General features: G+C 31.3%; 3 protein-coding genes across 7 annotated transcripts; all 3 read right to left on the bottom strand.

The window, feature by feature from the left end:
* Positions 1-3117: 3117 nt before the first annotated feature.
* On the bottom strand, positions 3118-6147 carry LOC118349285 (UPF0481 protein At3g47200-like). The gene is made up of 3 exons (XM_035693343.1): positions 5897-6147; positions 3649-5315; positions 3118-3228 (listed from the first exon to the last, which is right to left on the bottom strand). The coding sequence occupies exon 2, from the start codon at positions 5266-5268 to the stop codon at positions 3673-3675; it is 1596 nt and encodes a 531-aa protein (XP_035549236.1). The 5' UTR covers positions 5269-5315; positions 5897-6147; the 3' UTR covers positions 3118-3228; positions 3649-3672.
* A 7481-nt stretch (positions 6148-13628) lies between these two features.
* On the bottom strand, positions 13629-15233 carry LOC108999946 (UPF0481 protein At3g47200-like). Its single transcript, XM_018976814.2, has one exon. The coding sequence runs from the start codon at positions 15231-15233 to the stop codon at positions 13629-13631; it is 1605 nt and encodes a 534-aa protein (XP_018832359.2).
* Positions 15234-17199: 1966 nt separating this feature from the next.
* On the bottom strand, positions 17200-20863 carry LOC108987736 (UPF0481 protein At3g47200-like). 5 transcript variants are annotated; one of them, XM_035692916.1, is made up of 3 exons: positions 20148-20863; positions 18098-19770; positions 17200-17456 (listed from the first exon to the last, which is right to left on the bottom strand). In XM_035692916.1, the coding sequence occupies exon 2, from the start codon at positions 19721-19723 to the stop codon at positions 18122-18124; it is 1602 nt and encodes a 533-aa protein (XP_035548809.1). In that variant the 5' UTR covers positions 19724-19770; positions 20148-20863; the 3' UTR covers positions 17200-17456; positions 18098-18121. The 5 variants fall into 5 exon arrangements, with proteins under 5 accessions (XP_035548809.1, XP_035548811.1, XP_035548810.1 ...); XM_035692918.1 differs by having other exon boundaries at positions 17210-17456; positions 18098-19779; XM_035692917.1 differs by having other exon boundaries at positions 17210-17456; positions 18098-20316; positions 20704-20863.
* Between the last annotated feature and the right edge of the window lie 805 nt (positions 20864-21668).

The following is a 21668-nucleotide window of genomic DNA, read 5'->3' as shown; positions in this document are numbered from 1 at the left end:
CAAATTTGTTTATAATTGACATGGTCTAGTCCATTGCTGTAACTTTCTACAGAAAAATCGTCTGAGAGACAGCACTATGTTCTAAGATAGATTTAACAAACCTCATATTCTGTCGTAAGACAGAATTAAACAACCCTACACTCTATCTAAGACGAAGTAGAGAACACACTTTATGGACAAAATCTAAGAGACTGTGTATTTTTTTTTTTAACCTAAAACAAAAGAGATAACAGAAAACGTAAAAGATACATGGAAAAATAGCAGATTATAGCTTGAAAAGTTGTATATCCGCATTTTCAACCTTAGAAGAAATAAAAATGCAAACATCCTAGAAGTACGTGACTTGGTATTTGAGGGACACACGCCATCCTAAAAGTATGGCAGAACGTTAGGTTTGAAGAAACCGATGGCCCAGGTTCTAGAAAAGCCGTGTGTGGCGGAGATAGAGCTCCCCTTGCGGTGATGTGTGGATGTCACATGTGCACTTTGGGCCTCGCTTGTGGCTCACACGCCACTCCATTTGATGAGATTATTTGTCCGTCTAAAGGATTGGCGTTTTAAGAATCTTGCGATGGGGTGCGTGGTGGTCACCTAGCTCCAGAGAATAACAGATCTGCATTTCGCCCTATTGTGAACAAAAAAACAAATGAAACCAAAAAAATAAAAGAAAAACTAGAGAGGAGAGAGGGGGAAGGGATGAAGGAGGAATGGAGGGAGGGAGGAGCCAAAGCTCTTACCCCCTCCTCTGATCTGAGATTTTTGAAGGGGGACTGTGTAGAGAGAAAAGGGACAGAACAAGAATAGGGTTTTTTTTTTCTTAGCGCAAGATTTTCTATTATTAATTTAGTTGTTGGTTCATCATGATGTTTACACTCCTTGTCGTCTTTATCAAAATTGCATTCCCACTACCTAATTCTTCATACCCCATGATCTCCATGACTGAGAGTAATGAGTTCAACCCAATTTAAAATGAATAATTCTATTTATCATCATTAAACATTACACGCTACATCTATTTTAATTTTATTTTATTTTTTGTATAATAAATATGTAGTTTATAGATGATAAGAATAACAACTCAATTTGTTTAATAAAATAAAAAAATATTATTAAAATATATAAAATGTATGCTAAATATCATCCCTCGCCATATATATCCATGGTGAACAAGACAATAAGAAGGTAAGATTGGGCACATCTTTTATATATATATATATATATATATATCTAATTAACACCGTGTTAGTAACACGTAATATTTTCATTGATTTTAATATATAAAAATATTACGTATTACTAACACGGTGTTAGTTAGATATATATATATTAATATAATATATATATATATATATATATATATGTTACAAAAGCAAAAAGTTAATTGAAAACCGAAATAAAAGATGCATTTTTCTTTTACAAAAGTTACAAAAGCAAAATGTTGATACGACCTTATCTGTCAACTTTCTTCATGGCCTTGGGGTTCTCATCTGACTTGGTCCGGTCTACACCCTCTATTTAGGTTTAGTTTGTATATTGAGTTGAATTAAAATGAGTTAAATTTTTTATAAATAATAATAAATTAAGATAATATTATAAATTTTATAGAATTTATTTAAGATAAATTTAGATGTATTTAAATATTAAGATAAATTTAAATGTATTTATGATAAATTAAAAAAAAGTTATAAATCATGCGTATAAATAGTTGTTAAGTTAAAAAAAATTATGAGTCTCACGTATAAATAAGTCTTAAGTTAAATAATATTTAGTTATTTAGGAGCTATATTATTAAATGTTAGGTTAGGCTTAAATTTAAACTCAGCTGCTTCCATATTCCAAACGTAGCTTAGTTGTTTGTAAAAAGGGAAAATTAAAGTCAGTCTCAAATCAACAACGTCCTGACTTTTAACAATTATGAATGAAAATTATGAAGCCGTGTGTTTATCTATTGCTATTATAGTAAGATTATAAATTTTAAAGAAAAAAATGTCACTTATTATTTATTTTTTCATCATCTCTGGTGTAACATTCAAGGACTGAAAAGCTATTTATTAATTTTTACTTATCTATCCATCATTTCGTACCATATCGTGGAATAATGAAAATTACTGCAACAAAACTTCTTTTAGAAGGACAAGTATTTTTGTTCCAAAAACTTTTCATTTTGACCTCGTTTGTATTTAAAATTCATTTCAATTTATCTCATCTCATTATTATAATTTTTTTAAATTCTCACATAAAATATAATAAATAATTTAACTTTTTCAAATTCTCACACAAAATATAATAAATAATTTAACTTTTATTCTACTATTTATGAACTATCTCAACTCATCTCTGAATCCAAACCATTTAGAATCTCCAAAATTACGCCTCGTTTGTTTTTATAAATGAGATGAATTGAGATTAAAGTTTAAAAATTGAATAAAATATTGTTAGAATATATTTTTTAATATTATTTTTATTTTAGAATTTGAAAAAGCTGAATTGTTTATTTTATTTTGTATTAAAATTTGAAAAAATTGTAATGATTAGATGAGATGAGATGAATTGAAAAATTTCCTGAAAACAAACGAGGCAGACAAAAATAATTCCATCCCCAATTTGTTCGAAAAGTTCCTAAAAAATATGTGTTCAAACACCAATAATACCATTCAAACATAATTTTTTGGGACGAAATCTCTTCATCCTTAATAGTTGTTTGAACACCACTAATTCTATTTAAAATATAAAAAATAATAATAATTTGATCCTCAAATCTTTATGCAAATAGATATTCTAATTTTCCAATTATTTTTACAACTGAACATTCTATATATTGTTAAAACTAGACAAATTATAATAAACAATCAAATGGTTTTTTAGCCAATATTTGAATGGCCTCACTTTTTATGTTCAAATGTAATTTTCTCCGTTCCGTAATTGACAATAAAAAAGAAATTATTATATAGAAATACAACAAGATAATTAATTATGGGTGCAAATATAAATAAATTCTCATGAAGACAAGCCCGGCCAGTATCCAAACAGTATCGATAATAACAAAGCTAAAAAATTGTATGTTAATAAGAAACAAAGACACACAAATTAAATCACTGCATTTGAATCCATCGGGTTGATAGCATGATCACCTTCACTCTTGTTGCATGAAACTCATATCATGTTCTATCACTAGCTTGATCTTCTATTGATTTTCTCCATTCTCAGCCCCAGCCGATGTAAGTGTTCCTGCAAAATAAAAATAAAAATAAAAAAAATCATAATTTGGCAGCCATCATAGAACTTGTCTTGAGTAAGCAATGAGGAAAACAAAACTTAACAACAAAGAAATCACCATAGAATCCAAGACCTCATGCGTGGTTCTAGCAAATGCAAGGGTGGGTTTGGAAAATCACAAAGTAATCGGTAACTCAGATGAACAAAGTAAAGAATGAAGATGTGTTGAAGTTAGAAGATACTAGTGCAGTATATGTTTCGTAAAAATGGGTGTATATATACACCATTCAGAGCTGAGGCTTTATACTATTAGATAAAGAAAGTGAAGATAAGGCATATTATTTCAAGTAGTGCTTATCTATGTGCATGTTATGTTCAAATTTTCCAAGTTGTAGCAATCAATCTAACAAGTAATAAAATGTTATGTCCTACCAGAATTTCATGCACAAAGCTTCTTCACATCTTCACAACTTGGATGATGGAGCATATGGCTTGTATGAGAGTGAGCAGCAATAAAGTAACAGCATCTATAGTAGAAGCTATTTTCCAAGGAGTGCCGAAATAATCACGTTTCAAGGTAGCCTTCCAAGTATGCTTACTGTTATTATAGAATGCATTCAAATCTCGAAACAAACCACCATAAGCAGATTCTGTGCTTTGATATACAATATTCGTGCCCAGATTGTTGAAAAAAGATGCCACTGCATAGCTGTTGGCAAGCCAATTAATGATAATTCCTTTTCTAACAAGTAAATCCACGTCTTTGGGAGTTTTAATTAGGAAATTCAAAAGCACAATATAGTCTGTAAAATGTGAATCATATGGATGGTGGCATTGCTCAAATGCTATGACGTTTCGATAACTAGTCTCTGTCTGATTATTCAGTTCCAAGCATGGAATTTCCAAAGTTCCGTTGGTGAATTTTAGGTCAAGTAAGCATTTGCTTGAGCTCACCTTAAACTTCACTCCAGCCTCGTACAACTGACTTGCAGTATATAAATGATCAGCACTAAGAAGATCTTTACTTTCATGTGGTAACACTAGCTTTCTAGATGATAGACGGAGAAATGCTCTGGCCAAATCAGCAGAGTGTTTGGTCAGGTCAAGTAAGCATTTACATGATCTCACCATAAACTTCACTCCAGCCTTGTACAATTGGCTTGCAGAATATAAATGATCAGCTGATCTAGCAAGATCATCATTACTTTCATGTGATGGCAATAGCTTTGATCTGGATGATGGAAGTAAAAATGCTTTAGTCAAATCAAGTAAGTGTCTAATTGGTTGCTCTCCAAGATTTTCAGGAAATTTCTGACCTTTAATGTCCTCAAAGACCCTAATTGCAAGCGAAGTGAAGGAAGGATGCTCATCATCCGGTGCAAATGCAAGGTTGAATAGTATCCCAAGAACAAATAAAGGAAGTTGATTTTCAAGTAACTCCAAGTCCAACATAATTACCCCCCACGATATTGGGTTTAACAGTACATGGTTCTCACGAATAACACTATTTAATCCTTGGAACCAGAATCCGTAGAGAAATTCAATAATAAAGATCCCATCCACCAAAATTAATTTCACGAAATTGTCACTGCTAAACTTGATGGTTTCTGCATAGCAACTACGCACACTTTCTTCATTTAGCTTTATGGCGTTTACTAAAATCTCCACGTTGAAGTCAATCCGCTGTAGGAATCTCTGAAAGTATTTCAGTTTCAACTTTTCCATGGGTTCTAATCTTTTGCTGCCATGGTGGAAAGGCCCTATTGATATAACCTGAGGAGTGTAGGCTTCCTCATTTAATTTGCGAAGAAAAGTTGGAATCCTGTAGATACAACACTCTTTTGATGATAAGGGTGGCTCCAAGCTTGCAGCCATTTCTTTGATGCTATTTACCAACTGATGATCTCTATGTTGATTTCCATTTCCACTGCTCAATGTGTTCGCAGCTTCCTGATCCCATTGTTGAATTTCAGCATGATTTTGATTTCCATTTGTGGCTGAAGGAGTTTCCACTTTTTGTTGAATTTCTTGATCACTTGTTGATTTTTCCATCTCACAATTAATCTTCTTGATTAATTAATTGGCTTCCAGCTCCCGGCCTGCTGCTTACACAAATTAAGAAGAGTACGTACTGACTACAATACACCTATATTATATTATAAAAATATGGGCCGAATTTAAATTAAAACCCCATTATGTATGATCAGTCATTCAAAGTAAATTAACCATATCATATTATAAATACATATATATATATATATATATTATTTGTAATAATACCGAAATCAACAAGCAAGCCATGCATCAATTTTGTATGCAACGAATTGAGTGCATTAGCTTATGAACTAACTATACATAAAAATGTCAATATTCTAGCTAATAAATTAATATCTCAATACTCAAAACAAAGAGGTCCAGATCTATAGCACATATATATGCATGAAATTAGATCCATATATATATATATATATATATATAGACGACGGGGCTAATTAAGATCACTTATAACTTGAATTGGGTAATCATCGTGTGATCATCAGTAGTCTGATGATAATTACAAAATCAAAGTAATTATTGAATAATAAGATAAAAGATAATTGATCATGGTACTACTACAATGTGAATGTGATTGGTTCAGTCAGAAAATTGAAAGAGGTTGCTCATGTTGTGTTTTCCTTACCCAAACAAACGCTTTCGCTTTTGGTCGCCGCCGTCTCTAACTTCTCAGACTTACAGATGAAAGAACCGATGAAGCAAGTCGAGTGATCAAACGGATCCAGACAAAGACGCTCGTACTGTTCGAGTGGAGTTAACTATCAAGAAAAGAGATCTATCCGGATGTTTCGTTGATTTCACCTATCACAGTGTTACTCATGCATGGTGGCTGGATACCGGACAAGCTGCAATATTCAACACCTCGACTAAACTCAAAACCTATCACACCATCATTTTGAAAGTATCTTAACAGTTAACATCAATTGGTGAAGAAGGAATCTTGTCCTCGAAAAAACAAAAGTATCACGTGTGGGGAGCACTCGTGACTTTGGTCTCTGTGAGAAAATTCGGGTGAGTTTGGATTTTAAACTCATCTCAACTTATCATTATATGAATTTTTTTAAATTTCAATATAAAATATAATAAACAATTCAACTTTTTTAAATTTTAAAATAATAATAATATTAAAAAATAATATTCTAACAATATTTTATTATCTCAATTCAACTCACTTTAACATGCAAACACATCCGAAAAGTTGGATAGGGCACGTTTTCTAATTAAAAATATATATATTACATAATATTAAATTCTGAATAATTTAAAAAAAAGATAATTACTTGTTAAACATTATTAATTATTATTTTTTATATTAATGAAAGATGGAAAAAAGCAATGCTTCAAAATTTGAGATGTTAGCTTATCTATAGATAAACTTATAATTATCCATCTCACGATATAAAAATACTGTGTAAATGGATAAGTTGAAAATTTCTATCAAATACTCTCCGCATGTAAAAAAAATTACGAGAATTCACAATTGCAAAATGTATGTGTTTTAATAATTATTTTACTATTTTATTTTTTCCCAAATCTTATATCATGTATGGCTAAAAATATGAAAATAACTTACTAGAAATGAGACTATTTTAGTAGTCATGGGATCATTTTAAAGTGATTTTGGTGGAGAGTAAATCAATTTATTTAATTTCTATTGAAATTTCTAATACTTGACGGGTTTCTTTGAATCCTAGCCATTAGTTAGCGATTTTATGGTATCACAATTTTATTAATATGATAAATATTTACATATTCGAATTTGATAAATGTTAGTTTAAAAATAATTTTGTCGTAGAACTTTAAAATAAGAATAAATCTATTTGGAGGTTGATTCCTCATAGCATACCACACAACGTACATGACAAATTTGGCTATTAAAAAATATATATAATTTTATTAATATTTATTTTCTTAATTATTAATTAAAATTAAAAAAATTAAATATAAAAATATAATAAATATGTAGGAAGAAAATAATAACTTTATTATTTTTCAATGAGTAATGCTGGAAGCCACCATTGGCTTTAGCATGTGTTTTTTGATGGTTTTTTTACAGTTATTTTTAATAGAAATTTTTTTAATATTTTTTAATATTTTAAAAAAATAAAATAAAATTATAATATTATTAAAAAATATTTCCTTAATCATAAAATAAAAAAAAATTATAATATTATTAAAAAATACTTCCTTAATCACGAAATAAAATACTTCTTTAATCTTGATTAAAGAAGTATTTTTTAATAATATTATAATTTTTTTTATTATTTTAAATATTTAAAATTGTTAAAAAATATATATAAAAATAATTATAAAAAAAACACATCAAAAAATATATAATAGAGCCAGCGGTATTTTCTTCGGTGAATATGGAATCTAGGTGTCCTCGAAAAAATAAAAGCATCACGTGTAGGGAGCGCCCGTGACCTTCGTCTCTGTGAGAAGAATTGGAAAGTTGGATGGGCACGTTTTCTAATTAAAAACAATATATTACATAATATTAAAATGAGACTTTTAACACCAATTTGTTTATATCTTATTATTTTAATTAAATAATAATGCATCTGGAATAAATTATTCTATATAAAATTAAAAAATTTCTATAATTTAATATGTAGTAATTAATTCAATTTTCTTAAACATTATATTTTTTTAATCCTTATCACTATTCTCAATAATAATTAATGTTAAATTTAAAATGAATAATAAATCAGAGTCTAAAACTATTAGTATAAATTTAAAATGTTCACGTTTCTTTAAACTAGAGTCCATTTTATACAAGAAACCTTATAAAGATATTCATATACTTACTGAAGAAAAATATTTTAATCATATTAATGTTTTGAGTTTGATATTCATAAACAATAACAGCTTTTAAACTATTATGGACGAACTAATAGTGTCATTGAGATCCCTATTTTGGGAGTGAATCTCAATACACAAAATGTTTTTTCTAATTTTAAGTTTTGTGGATAAACTAGCTGTATCATTAGAATTCTCTTTTAGGAGTAAACTCTAAATGACCAAAGTGTTCCTTCCATCCTTAAATTATGTGGATGAACTAGCTGTATCACTAGAATTCTTCTTTGGTAATAAATTCTGGCATACAAATTGTTCACTTTAACTTTACTTTGAAAGATGAACTAGTAATGTTATAAAAATCCTCATTTGGGAGTAGATATTGACATACAAATTGTTCACTCAACTTTTATTTTGATGGATGAATTAATAGTGTCATCAAAATCATCATTTGAGAGTAGATCTTGAAAAAAAAATTGTTCACTCCAACATTACTTTGATGGATGAACTAGTAATGTCATCAAAATCTTCATTTGGGAATAGATCTTGACACACAAATTGTTCACTTCATTATATTTATCTTTACTATGGAGTTTAATGGGTTTTCTATCAAAATTTAGAAAAATTATGTACTTTTAGACAACCAATTTTTTTCTTAATTTTGGTGCAAACCATTTGTTCTATATGGGATAAACATTATATATGGCATATTAATAATTTAGAGCCAAAAACCAACGTTAAATAATTCATGCATTTATTGAACCAAAAAAAAAAAAAACATGCACATAAGAGAAAATCAAATTTCAGACTTATTTATTTTTTGGTTATTGGGCTGAGCCAGAATTTTGGTCCATTATGCTGGCCCGTACATATTATTGCCCCTTTTATTTTTCTCAGTTTGGGCCAAAGTCATGACCCAGTATGGGCCCAAAGCTTTTAATGGGTTGAAGAAAATCCTACCATCCTTTTTTTTTTCCTTCAATATTGAGTAGCTGCCGCACCAGAGAGCATTCTTGCTTTGTTCTGGTGCAGCCGTGTGGGTATTTTCGGCGAGGTGCAGCCTACAAGGTGTCTCTAGCGTCTCCAACCCCTCATGCCTCCAACGTCCACCTCCTTTTTTCCATTTCTCAATTTTTTTTTTTGTTTATTAGATATATATAAAAATAACATTGTCGCGGTCATTGGGCTTTATAGCCCTTTGTGCCGGGTTAGAGGTGAAAATCGAGCGGTCCGGATCAGAAAAATTGACCGGACTGGCCAATTCAGTCCGGACAGGACCGGACTGGGAGTGGTTCCGGTCAGGTCCGGTCTAAAATTCAAAAGACCGAATGAATTCGGTCCGGTGGTTTTCCGTACCGGACCGGACTGAATTAAATATATATAATTTAAAAATTTATATATATTAAGTATATAATTTTCATTTGACCAATTAACCTAATCCTATCAACTAACTCACTATTAAGTAATTATTAACTAATACTAATATTTATAATTTTATACTAATAGTAATATTTATAATTTTATAGTAATACTAATATTTATACTAATACAAGTATTATATTAAATTATTAATAGTCTAGACTCTACTTCTAGACTCTAATAAGGTATTAAAAAAAAATACTAATAGTAATAGATATAGTAATATAGTTATAACTTATACTAAATCACTATAACTAATATTAGTATATTACTAACATATAGCTATACTATATTACTAATAGTCTAATACTAATACTAGTACTATTATTCTATTATATAGTTATAAGTTATATTACTCATGATTCATAATAACTAATCATTATAAGTCTATAGTATTAATGTATTATTATATAATATATAATATTAGTATCATTATATCATTATAATATATATATTATATACACATACTATAAGTCTATATGCAGTTGTAACAGTAACACTATAATAGTATAATATATAGTATTAGTATATAATTCAGTGACTCACTAATCACTATTAAGTAATTATTAACTAATACTAATATTTATAATTTTATACTAATAGTTAGGGCTGTACACCGATGGGTTCTGTGTCGGTTTCGGTGCAAAACCGAGACACCACCGACGTCTGTTATGGGTAGGCTGAACCGGCCGAAACCGATGGTTTGGGGATAAAAAACCGATCATATCGGTCTCGACGTGCGTCGGCGCGGTCTTCGGTCCACCGTCGGCGTTTTCTGTGAAGGAGGAGGAACTGTCTCGCCGTCGCTGCCATGGAAGAAGAAGAGAGTTGCAGAGGGTAGGAGGAAGAAGATGACGCGGGGAAGAAGAAGAGGGGCCTGGGGGGGGGTTATTAATTCATCTTAAAACGGCGCCGTTTGGCTTTTAAGCCAAACGGTGCCGTTCTATTTTAATTTTTTTTTAACTTTCAAGCTTTAAAACGGCGCCGTTTCACTTATTATAAGTGAAACGGCGCCGTTTTATATACATATATTAAAAATATATATAAATAGACCGGATCGGCCGGTTCAGCGGTTTTCCAGGGGTTCAAACCGACGCCGAACCGCCGATATCGGTTTTCCTTCAATTTCTCTCGACCGCCGACCGGTTCTTTGCCGGTTCCGGCCGGTTCCGTGCTCTGGCGGTCGGTCTGATCAGTTCACGGTCGGTTCCGGCGGTTCCTGTACAGCCCTACTAATAGTAATATTTATACTAATACAAGTATTATATTAATAGTCTAGACTCTACATCTAGACTCTAATATGGTATTAAATATATATATATATATATATATATATATACTAATAGTCTAATATAGACTAAGACTATAGTTAATAGTTATAGTTATACTAATATAGTTATAATTTATACTAAATCACTATAACTAATATTAGTATATTACTAACATATAGCTATACGATATTACTAATAGTCTAATATTAATACTAATAGTCTATTATATAGTTATAAACTTATAAGTTATATTAATCATGATTCATAATAACTAATCATTATAAGTCTATAGTACTAATGTATTATTATGTAATGAGGAGTCTCACCCAGCTTGGTCCGGCTTACACCCTCTATCTGTTTCCCTTATTTCATTTCATTTTATCAGCAATGTCTTGACTTTGAACAATTTATATGAATGAAAACTATGAAGTATTATACGAGTGTTTATTAATTGCTATTATAGTAAAATTAGAATTGTATAGAAAAAACTTGTTCTAGACATGGTGAGAATGATCCAAGACAAGTGGTGCTCTAACATCCTTACCAATATTCAAATTCCAATGGCATGAATCTGAATCCATCTGCTGCCTAATCTTACTCTATCTACACGTCTTGACTTTTCTTTCTTTTGATGGCAATACTATAGTTATGAACTTATGACAGCATGATTATCTTTTTATTTTTTTAATTATTATCTCAAGAGACGTTACATTTTAGGAGCATTTGTTGCACCAATCCATGTGATGTAGTAGGTCCTCGAGGTGGCAATTTCATGAGCCATTCATGGCCCCATGCTTTTCAATACCATTCTCTCACTTTTTTTCACGAGTTCTTTTACTCATCATTCTTATACTACATATTAAAATAAAAAAATAAAAATAAAAACATATATATGGTATAAAGATGATAAATATAATTTTTCTTTCTCAATTGTAACACTAGATACAATCCTAAAGCAATACTTGTACACCCAATTTAAAAAAATGCCGAGTCTATTATTAAAAAAATAATTTTTTTATGTAGATATTAGATTTATTCATTTTTTTTAAAAAATAATAAAAAATACTTGCATACCACAATAAATATATTTTCATTTAAAATATGCCTCTTAGTGGGATTTCTTTCCTTTTCTACATCAAACATTTGTTAATATCAGACCTTGCGATGTTGATTTTTTCGCGATTTGACTATAAATTAATGGCTCAAATTAAGGATTGACAAAGGAAAGAAGTATTTTAAAAAATACTCTCAAAGAAAAAAAAGTTAATAAAAGAAATATTAATATATTTTTAAAAAAATACAATGCTAGGCTTATTCAAAAAGAACTCCAAGAATTATGATAGAATATTCTCAAAAACACAGTCCCTAGTCATATTACAGCTATTTTGGAGGTTTTAATTAAAAAAAAAAAGTTTAAAATATTATCCAAGTGAATTGTAAAATATTTATACAAATATCATTATTAAAAAAAAAATCAAAACCAAAATAAAAGATTTATCTTTCTTTTACAAAAGTTGCAAAAGCAAAAAGTTGATACGTACAAGCTCATCTATCAACTTTCTTCATGGCCTTGGGGTTCTCACCCGGCTTGGTCCGGTCTACACTCTCTATTTGGTTTTTTTTTTTAAGCTACACCCTCTATTTGGTTCAGTAAAACTGTAAAAATGGAATAATGAAAATCACTACAAAGAAATTAATTTGGAACGAAAGCAATTCCATCCCCAATTTGTCCCAAAAGTTCACTGCCAAAATTCAAAATTTCGTCTCAAAACAGTTTTTTTTGGGATTAAATTTTTCCAACTTGTTCAAAAGCATTAGAGTGGATTTTTTTGGATGAAATTTTTTTTGTCGCTAATATGTGTTCAAACGCCAACAATAGCATTAAAAAAATTTTTTTTGAGATGAAATTTCTTTAGCCCTAATAATTGTTTGAACACCAATAATTCTATTTTAAAACAAAAAAAAAATAATAATTTTGATTATTTTTACAATTGAACATTCTATTGTCAAAACTTAGACAAATAATAAACAATCAAATGGTTTTTTAGCCAATATTTGATCAATGGCCTCACTTTTTGTGTTCAAATGTAATTTTTTTCCCTTCCATCATTGACAATAAAAAAGAAGTTATTATGTAGAAATAGAATAAGATAATTAATTATGAGAGCAAATATTAATAAATTCTCATGAAGACAAGCCCATTATCCCAACAGTATCAATAATAACAAATGTTAATTAATAAGAAACAAAGACACACAAGATAACTTCATTCGAATCCATCAATCGGGTTGATAGCATGACCTTCACTCTTGTTACATCAAATTCATATCATGATCTATTACTAGCTTAATCTCCTGTTGATTTTCTCCATTCTCATCCCCAGACCATATAAGTGTTCCTACCAAAAAAAAAAAAACAAAAAAAAATCATAATTTGACAGCCATAGAACTTGTCTTGAGTAAGCAATGAGGAAAACACAACTTAACAACAAAGAAATCAACATAGAATCCAAGACCTCATGCGTGGTTCTAGCAAATGCAAGGGTGGGTTTGGAAAATCACAAAGCAATTGGTGACTCAGCAAATGAAGAATAGAGAAAAGAATGAAGATGTGCTGAAGTTAGAAGATATTAGTGCAGCATATGTTTTGTAAAAATGGGTGTATATATACAGCATTCAGAGTTGAGGGTCTGTACTATTAGATAAAGAAAGTGAAGAGAAGGCATATTATTTCAAGCAGTACTTATCTTTGTGCATGTTATTTTCAAATTTTCAAAGATATAGCTAGCAATCTAACAAATTAATTTCTAAACGTGAGGAGTAAAATAAAATGTTATGTTCTACATACCAGAACTTCATGCACAAAGCTTCTTCACATCTTCACAAGTTGGATGATGGAGCATATAAATTGTCCGAGAGTGAGCAGCAATAAGGTAACAGCAGCTGCAGTAGAAGTTATTTTCCAAGGAGTGCTGAAATAATCACGTTTCAATGTAGCCTTCCAAGTATGCTTAGTGTTATTATAGAATGCATTCAAATCTCGAAACAAACCACGATAAGCAGAGGTACTAGGATGATATAATATATTCGTGTCCAGATTTTGGAAAAGAGATGCCACTGCACCGCTGTTGGGAAGCCAATTAATGATGATTCCTTTTCTAATAAGTAATTCCGCGTCTTTGGGAGTGTTGATTAGAAACTGTAATAGCACAATGTAGTCTGTAAGATGTGAATCTAGTGGATAATGGCATTGGTCAAATGCTATGACGTTTCGATAAATAGTTTCTGTATCATTATCAAGATAAATGCGTGGAATTTCCAAATTTCCGTTGGTGAATGTCAAGTCAACTAACCATTTGCTTGAGCTCACCTTAAACTTCACTCCAGCATTGTACAACTGGCTTGCAGTACATAAATGATTAGCATTAGGAAGATCATTACTTTCATCTGATAGCACTTGTTTTCTGGATGATGGAAGGAAAAATGCTCTAGCCAAACCAACCAAGTTTCTCAAGTGTCTTGTCAGGTCAAGTAAGCATTTGCATGATCTTATAAGCTTATACTTTACTCCACCCTCGTACAACTGACTTGCAATATATAAATGATCAGTTGATCTCCCAAGATCATTACTTTCAGGTGGTGACTTTAATAGCTTTCTAGATGATGGAACGAAAAATGCTTTGGTCAAATCAATAAAGTGTCTAATGGGTTGCACTTCAAGATAATTTCTAGGGAATTTATGATCTTGAAAGGTGCCAAAGACCTCAATTACAAGCGAAGTGAGGGAAGGATGCACTGACTCATCATTTGGTGCATATGCAAGGTTGAATAATATGTCAAGAACAAAGAAAGGAAGTTGATTTTCAAGTAACCTCAAGTCCATATTGATTGCCTGCCACGATATTGAGTTTACTAGTATATGGTTCTCACGAATAACACTACTTAATTCTTGGAACCCTTCTCTGTAGAAAAATTCAATAATAAAGATTCCATCCATCAAAATTAGTTTCACGAAATCATCACTGCTAAACTCGATGGTTTCTGCATAACAACCACGCACTCTTTCTTCATGCAGCTTTATGGCATTTACTAAACTCTCCACGTTGAAGCTAGTCCGTTGCAAGAATCTTTGAAAATATTTTAGTTTCAACTTTTCCATGAGTTCTAATCTTTTGCAGCCATGGTGGAAAGGTCCTATCGATATAACCTGAGGAGTGCAGGCTTCCTCATTCAATTTGCGAAGGTTAGCTGGAATCCTGTAGATACAACACTCGTTGGCTGATAAGGGAGGGTCCAAGCAACTTTGAACCATTTCTTTGATGCTAATTACCAACTCTCTATGTTGATTTCCAGAATACAAAGTATTTGCAGCTTCTTGATCCAATATTTGATGAATTTCAGCATTTTGATTTGCATTTGTGATCAGTACTGAAGCAGTAGTAGTTGCCACTTTTTGTTGAATTGTTGAATTTTCCATCTCACAATTAAGCTTCTTATAATACAATTAATTAATAGCTTCCAGCTCCCGGCCTGCTTACACAAATGAGAAGAGTACTAGAAGAGTACGTACGTACTGACTACAATAGAATTAACTATTTCATATTATATATTATTTATAGATCATCACCTAGAAAAATAAATACCCAAATTAATCAACAAGTTGAGTACTGCATTAGCTGATGACCTAACTACACATAAAAATTTATAATGTCTGTATCCTAATAAATTAGATTACGGTCAGAAAAGCCCCTGAAATAATTAACCCATATATATAGATTATCCATATATATACACGTGGATCAAATTAATGCAAAGCTAACATTTGGCTCTCACATATAGATAAAGTGATAGTCCATATGTAATAAATATATATTTGTAAGCTTAAACATATAATAAAAATATCATTCATCATCTTTTAATTATTATTATTATTTTCTTGTTTCTTGAGGTAAAAAATCATCTACATACACAAAGATATTACACAAAATATATTCACAAATTGACGTGATTTTATGAAATTCTTTAGATCTAGTACTTCACATAAAAATAACTTTAAAAATTGATATATCACATCAAACCACGTCAGTTTGTGAATTTTTATTTACATATTCATTTTGTGGTTGAAGTATTTTCCTAAAAGTTACTGTCTATATCCTAATTAATTAATATCTCAATATTCAAAACAAAGAGGTCCAAATAGCATATATGGAACAAGAAATGCTTTGACGACAAATGAATCATATAAAAGTAAACTCACAAATTAATTGATGTGATTTGGTTGGTACATCAGATTATAAAATTATTTTTATTATAAAGTAGATCCAACGTATCATATAATGTCATGTCAGTCTGTGAATTAATTTTTATGGAACCTATTAATTTGTGATTGTAGCACTTTTCATTTGGAATTAGATTACGGTTAGAAAAGGCATTGAAATAATTAACCCATATATATATAGATAGATTATCCATATAGGCGTGGCTCAAGACTAACTTGGGTGAACAACTGAGTAAAATAATAAATGATTCTCAATACTATAAGCTATAAAAATAGGAGAATTATGGAACAAAATAAGAAAGAAAGAAAAAGAAGGTGATGATGAATGTTTTGCTTACCCAAACCAAACGCTTTCGGTTTTGGCCGCCGCGTGCGCGCACCATCTCGAACTTCTCAGTAAGATCAACTGATGAAGCGAGGAGATGACAATGAAAAGCTCGTCTCTGTTCTTTTTTGTTTCCACAAAAGTCGTAGACTCGTAGTTTAGAGTACTGCATGGACTGAGTACTCAACGATCAAGAACGTACTGAGTTTTATCATTATTTGACGTTTCGTTGATATCACAGCATTACTCATTGTAGCAGGTGGATGCGGGACCAAGCATAAATCTCAGTGGAGACTCCACTGAGAACTGAGAAAGCCAAATAACTTTAAGGCCTTGGGTTCTCACCGGGCTTGGTCCGGTCTACGCCCGCTACTTGGTTGTTCAACAAAAATGGAAAATTAAAGGAAGTCTTATAATATTTGTTTCCCTTTGAACAATTATGAATGAAAATTATGAATACTTTGTTTGGGATGAAATTTTTGGGATGAAATATTTTTTGTCCTTAATATGTGTTCAAACGGCAACAATAACATTCAAATATAATTTTTTGAGACGAAATTTCTTTAGCCCTAATAATTGTTCGAACACCAATAATTCTATTTTAAAACAAAAAAAAAAAATAATAATCATTTGATCCCCAAATCTTTATGCAAATATATATTGTAATTTTTCGATTATTTTTACAACTAAACATTCTATTATTAAAACTTAATCAAATTAAAATAAACAATCGAATGGTTTTTAGCCAATATTTGAATGGCCTCACTTTTTATGTTCAAATGTAATTTTCTCTGTTCCGTAATTGACAATAAAAAAGAATTTATTATATAGAAATATAACTAGATAATTACTTATGAGAGCAAATATAAATAAATTCTCATGAAGACAAGCCCATTATTCCAACAATATCAATAATAACAAAGCTATAAAATTGTATGTTAATAGGAAACAAAGACACACAAATCACTTCATTCGAATCCATCAGGTTGATAGCTAGCATGACCTTCACTCTTGTTGCATGAAATTCATGTTATGATCTATCACTAGCTAATTAATCTCCTATTGCTTTTATCCATTCTCAGCCCATATACGTGCTCCTGCAAAAAAAAAAAAAAAAAACAATTTAACAATTTAATAATTGAACTAAGTCTAAATCCTCTTTGACCGAACTTGATTGCAAAGACAACATTGACATCACACAATTCACCAGACATCATGTAAATCACAGATGGGAGAAGATCGAGCTATGAGTTTGTTTATTCTGAGCGTATGTTGTACACGGCCTTGGGTTTAGGCATTTCATCAAACCGTTTGTACACATTGGTAGCTATAGAACTTGTCCGAGTAAGTAATGAAGAAAACACAACTTAGCAACAAAGAAATCATCATAGAATCCAAGGCCTCTCGTGTGGTTCTAGCAAATGCCAGGGGGAGGGGGGGGGTTGTTTGGAAAATCACAGAGCAATCTGTAACTCAGCAAATGAACAACAGAGTAAAGAATGAAGATGTGGGAAGTTAGAAGATATTAGTGCAGTAAATGTTTTGTAAAGCGGGGGTATTTATACAACATTCAGAGCTAAGGCTCTGTATTAATAGAAAAAGAAAGTCATGATAAGGCATATTATTTCAAGTAGCACTTATCTTTGTGCATGTTATGTTCAAATTTTCCAAGCTGTTGCTAGCAATCTAACAAATTAACTTCTAAACGAGAGGAGTAAAATAAAATGTGATGTCCTACCAGAATTTCATGCACAAAGCTTCTTCACATCTTCACAAATTGGATGATGGAGCATATAGTTTGTACGAGAGTGAGCAGCAAGAAGGTAATAGCAGCTGCAGTAGAAGTTATTTTCCAAGGAGTGCCGAAATAATCACGTTTCAAGGTAGCCTTCCAAGTATGCTTAGTGTTCCTATAGAATGCATTCAAATCTCGAAACAAACCACAATAAGCAGATTTCCGGCTATAATATACAATATTCGTCCCCAGATTATTGATAAAAGATGCCACTGAATTGCTGTTTGCAAGCCAATTAATGATGATTCCTTTTCTAATAAGTAAGTCTGCATCTTTGGGAGTGTTGATTAGGAAACTCAATAGCACAATGTAGTCTGTAAAATGTGAATCATGTGGATAATGGCATTGCTCAAATGCTAGGATGTTTCGATAAGTAGTCTCTGTCTCGTTATCAAGATAAATGCTTGGAATTTCCAAAGTTCCGTTGGTGAATTTTAGGTCAAGTAAGCATTTGCTTGAGCTCACTTTAAACTTCACTCCAGCCTCGTACAACTGGCTTGCAGAATATAAATGATCAGCACAAGGAAGATCATTACTTTCATGCAGTGTCACTAGCAGCTTTCTGGATGATGGATGGAAAAATGCTCTGGCCAAATCAACATAGTGTCTTGTTAGGTCAAGCAAGCATTTGCATGATCTCACGTTAAACTTCACTCCAGCCTCATACAAATGGCTTACAGTATATAAATGATCAGCTGATCTAGCAAGATCATTATTTTCATTTGGTGACAAAAGCTTTCTGGATGATGGAAGAAAAAATGCTTTAGTCAAATCAACAAAGTGTCTAATTGGTTGCTGATCTCCAAGATTTCCTGAAAATTCCTGATCTCTAATGTCCTCAATCTCAAAAACCTTAATTGCAAGTGAAGTGAAGGAAGGATGCTCATCATCCGATGCATATGCAAGGCTGAATAATATCTCAAGAGCAAAGAAAGGAAGTTGATTTTCAAGTAACTGCAAGTCCAACGTAATTGCGTGCCAAGATATTGGGTTTAACAGTATATTGTTCTGACGAATAACACTATTTGATCCTTTGAACCATATCAATCCGTAGAAAAATTCAATTATAAAGATCCCATCAACCAAAATTAGTTTAACGAAATCGTCACTGCTAAACTTGATGGTTTCTGCGTAACAACTACGCACACTTTCTTCATGCAGCTTTATGGCGTTTACTAAAATCTCCACGTTGAAGTCAGTCTGCTGCAGGAATCTCTGAAAATATTTCAGTTTCAACTTTTCCATGGTTTCTAATCTTTTGGTGCCATGGTGGAACGGTCCTATCGATATAACCTGAGGAGTGTAGGCTTCTTCATTCAGTTTGAGAAGACTAACTGGAATCCTGTAGATACAGCAGTACTCGATCGTTTGATGATAAGGGAGAGGGTCCAAGCGGCTTTCAACCATTTCTTTGATGCTAATTACCAACTCTCTATGTTGATTTCCACGACTCAAAGTGTTTGCAGCTTCCTGATCTAATATTTGATGAATTTCTTCAGCATTTTGATTTGCATTTGTGAGTACTGAAGTAGTAGTTGCCACTTTTTGTTGAATTCTTGATTTTTCCATCTCACAATTAAGCTTCTTATATAATTATTTGGCTTCCAGCTTCCTGCCTGCAGCAACTTACACAAAGAAGAGTACGTACTGACTACAATAGAATTAACTATTTCATACTATATATTATTTATAGTACACATAAAAATTAATGTCTATATCCTAATAAATTAATATCAATTTATTCAAAACAAATTAGAGGTCCAGATCATAGCATATATGCATGGAAATAGACCCATATAGACGGGGCTAATTATTAAGACTAACTTCAATTGGGTGTGATCTGATCATCCTGATGAGATCATTAGATCATGATGAGATTAGATGAGTAGTCTGATGATAATTACAAAATCAAAGTAATTAGTGATTAAAATAAAAGATAATTGATGTTACAGATCGAGATTACGATAGTGATAGTGAGTAGTGTTTTGCTTACCCAAACAAACGCTTTCGCTTTTGGTAGCGCCTCCGTATGTCTCTAACTTCTCCCAGATACAGAACCGATGAAGCCAGTGATCAAACTGAGACAACGAAGCTCACCTCCTTTCACCCATTTTTTTTTTCTTTTGTTGCACAAAAGTCGTACTTAACCTTTCACAGCATCACTAGTGGTACCTCATTAAGAAATAAATTTAGGGTGGCACTAACACCAGTATCGAGACCATCCACTATCAAATGTTGGGAACGTTTGGATACTGAAATTATTTTATTTTATTTTATTTATATTAATATATAAAATAAATAATAAAATTTATATTTTTCTATGAATTTAAGTTTTTAGAATAAGTGAAGATTTTATATGGTATCAGAGTAAATTAGGTCTTGAGTTCGAATCTTAATTAACTCTACATTTTAATCTCATTTAATTAAATATTTCACATGTTGGGTTACCTATTGTGAATAATTGAATAAAAAAAATAAATAAAACAGAATATTATGGAACAGATTAAAAAAGAGAGAAAAAAGAAGCTGATGGTGAATGTTTTGCTTACCCAAACAAACAAACGCTTTCGGTTTTGGTCGCCGCGCGCGCACCGTCTCTAACTTCTCAGTAAGATCACCTGATGAAGCGAGGAGATCACAATGAAGCTCGTCGACCTCTCTTCTTTTTTTGTTTCCACAAAAGTCGTAGACTCGTTGTTTATAGTCCACTAAGTCAACGATCAAGAACGTACACAGTTTTATCATTATTTGACGTTTCCTTGATTTCACGGCCTATCACGGCGGGACGACCAACCATTAATATTAACAACCTTATCTAAACTCAAGACCTATCATGGCATCACACGTGTGCTGACTTATCATTATGAAAATATCTTAACATCAGTCTGGTAGCCCCAGAAACAAACATGTTGGCCTTGGTCTCCTGTGATAAGAATTGGATGGCCACGTTTTCTGATTAATTTATATATATATATATTAAGAACATTATGTCATATTATTTATATTACTCGTGAAACATTATTTTTTTATATTTAAAAATTTTTACACTACATATATACCATTCACACGTGACATAACTTGATTTCAAAAATAAATTTTAAATTTTAAATCTTACAACTCAAATTATACTAAATTTGATAAATAACCATTAGCAAAATAAGCAACCAAGTAAGAAATTCACTAAGTCAGGCAAATATGAGCCTATTGAAACTTGTAGATTTGTTGTAGCTCAACAAGGTTTAATAAAACTTACCCAAAAACATATGAAAATGTTACACCTCCTTGGACATTTTGAGCCACATATAAATGCACCTCAATTACCATACAATAATTAGCTTAAAAAAACTTCTTGAACATTAGTTGCCAGGAATGATCCTAAAAGGCTTTAGCAAAACAATAGATTAACAGAAAACTGATTGTAGGAATGTAAATATCTGTTAAGCTTTTATTGATTCCTAATAAATATGTCCGTAATTCAATTTTATTAACAATCTTTTCTACTCAAGAAAAACAT

The sequence above is a fragment of the Juglans regia genome, chromosome 8, assembly GCF_001411555.2.
Source record: "Juglans regia cultivar Chandler chromosome 8, Walnut 2.0, whole genome shotgun sequence".
Taxonomy (NCBI): domain Eukaryota; kingdom Viridiplantae; phylum Streptophyta; class Magnoliopsida; order Fagales; family Juglandaceae; genus Juglans; species Juglans regia.
Note: the sequence above shows the minus strand (reverse complement) of the source record. Positions and strands in the feature narration are given on the sequence as shown.

Bases quoted from the DNA above. Each gene is read 5' to 3' on its own strand.
- LOC118349285 (XM_035693343.1), bottom strand. From the start codon at position 5,268: ATGGAAAAATCAACAAGTGATCAAGAAATTCAACAAAAAGTGGAAACT.
- LOC108999946 (XM_018976814.2), bottom strand. From the start codon at position 15,233: ATGGAAAATTCAACAATTCAACAAAAAGTGGCAACTACTACTGCTTCA.
- LOC108987736 (XM_035692916.1), bottom strand. From the start codon at position 19,723: ATGGAAAAATCAAGAATTCAACAAAAAGTGGCAACTACTACTTCAGTA.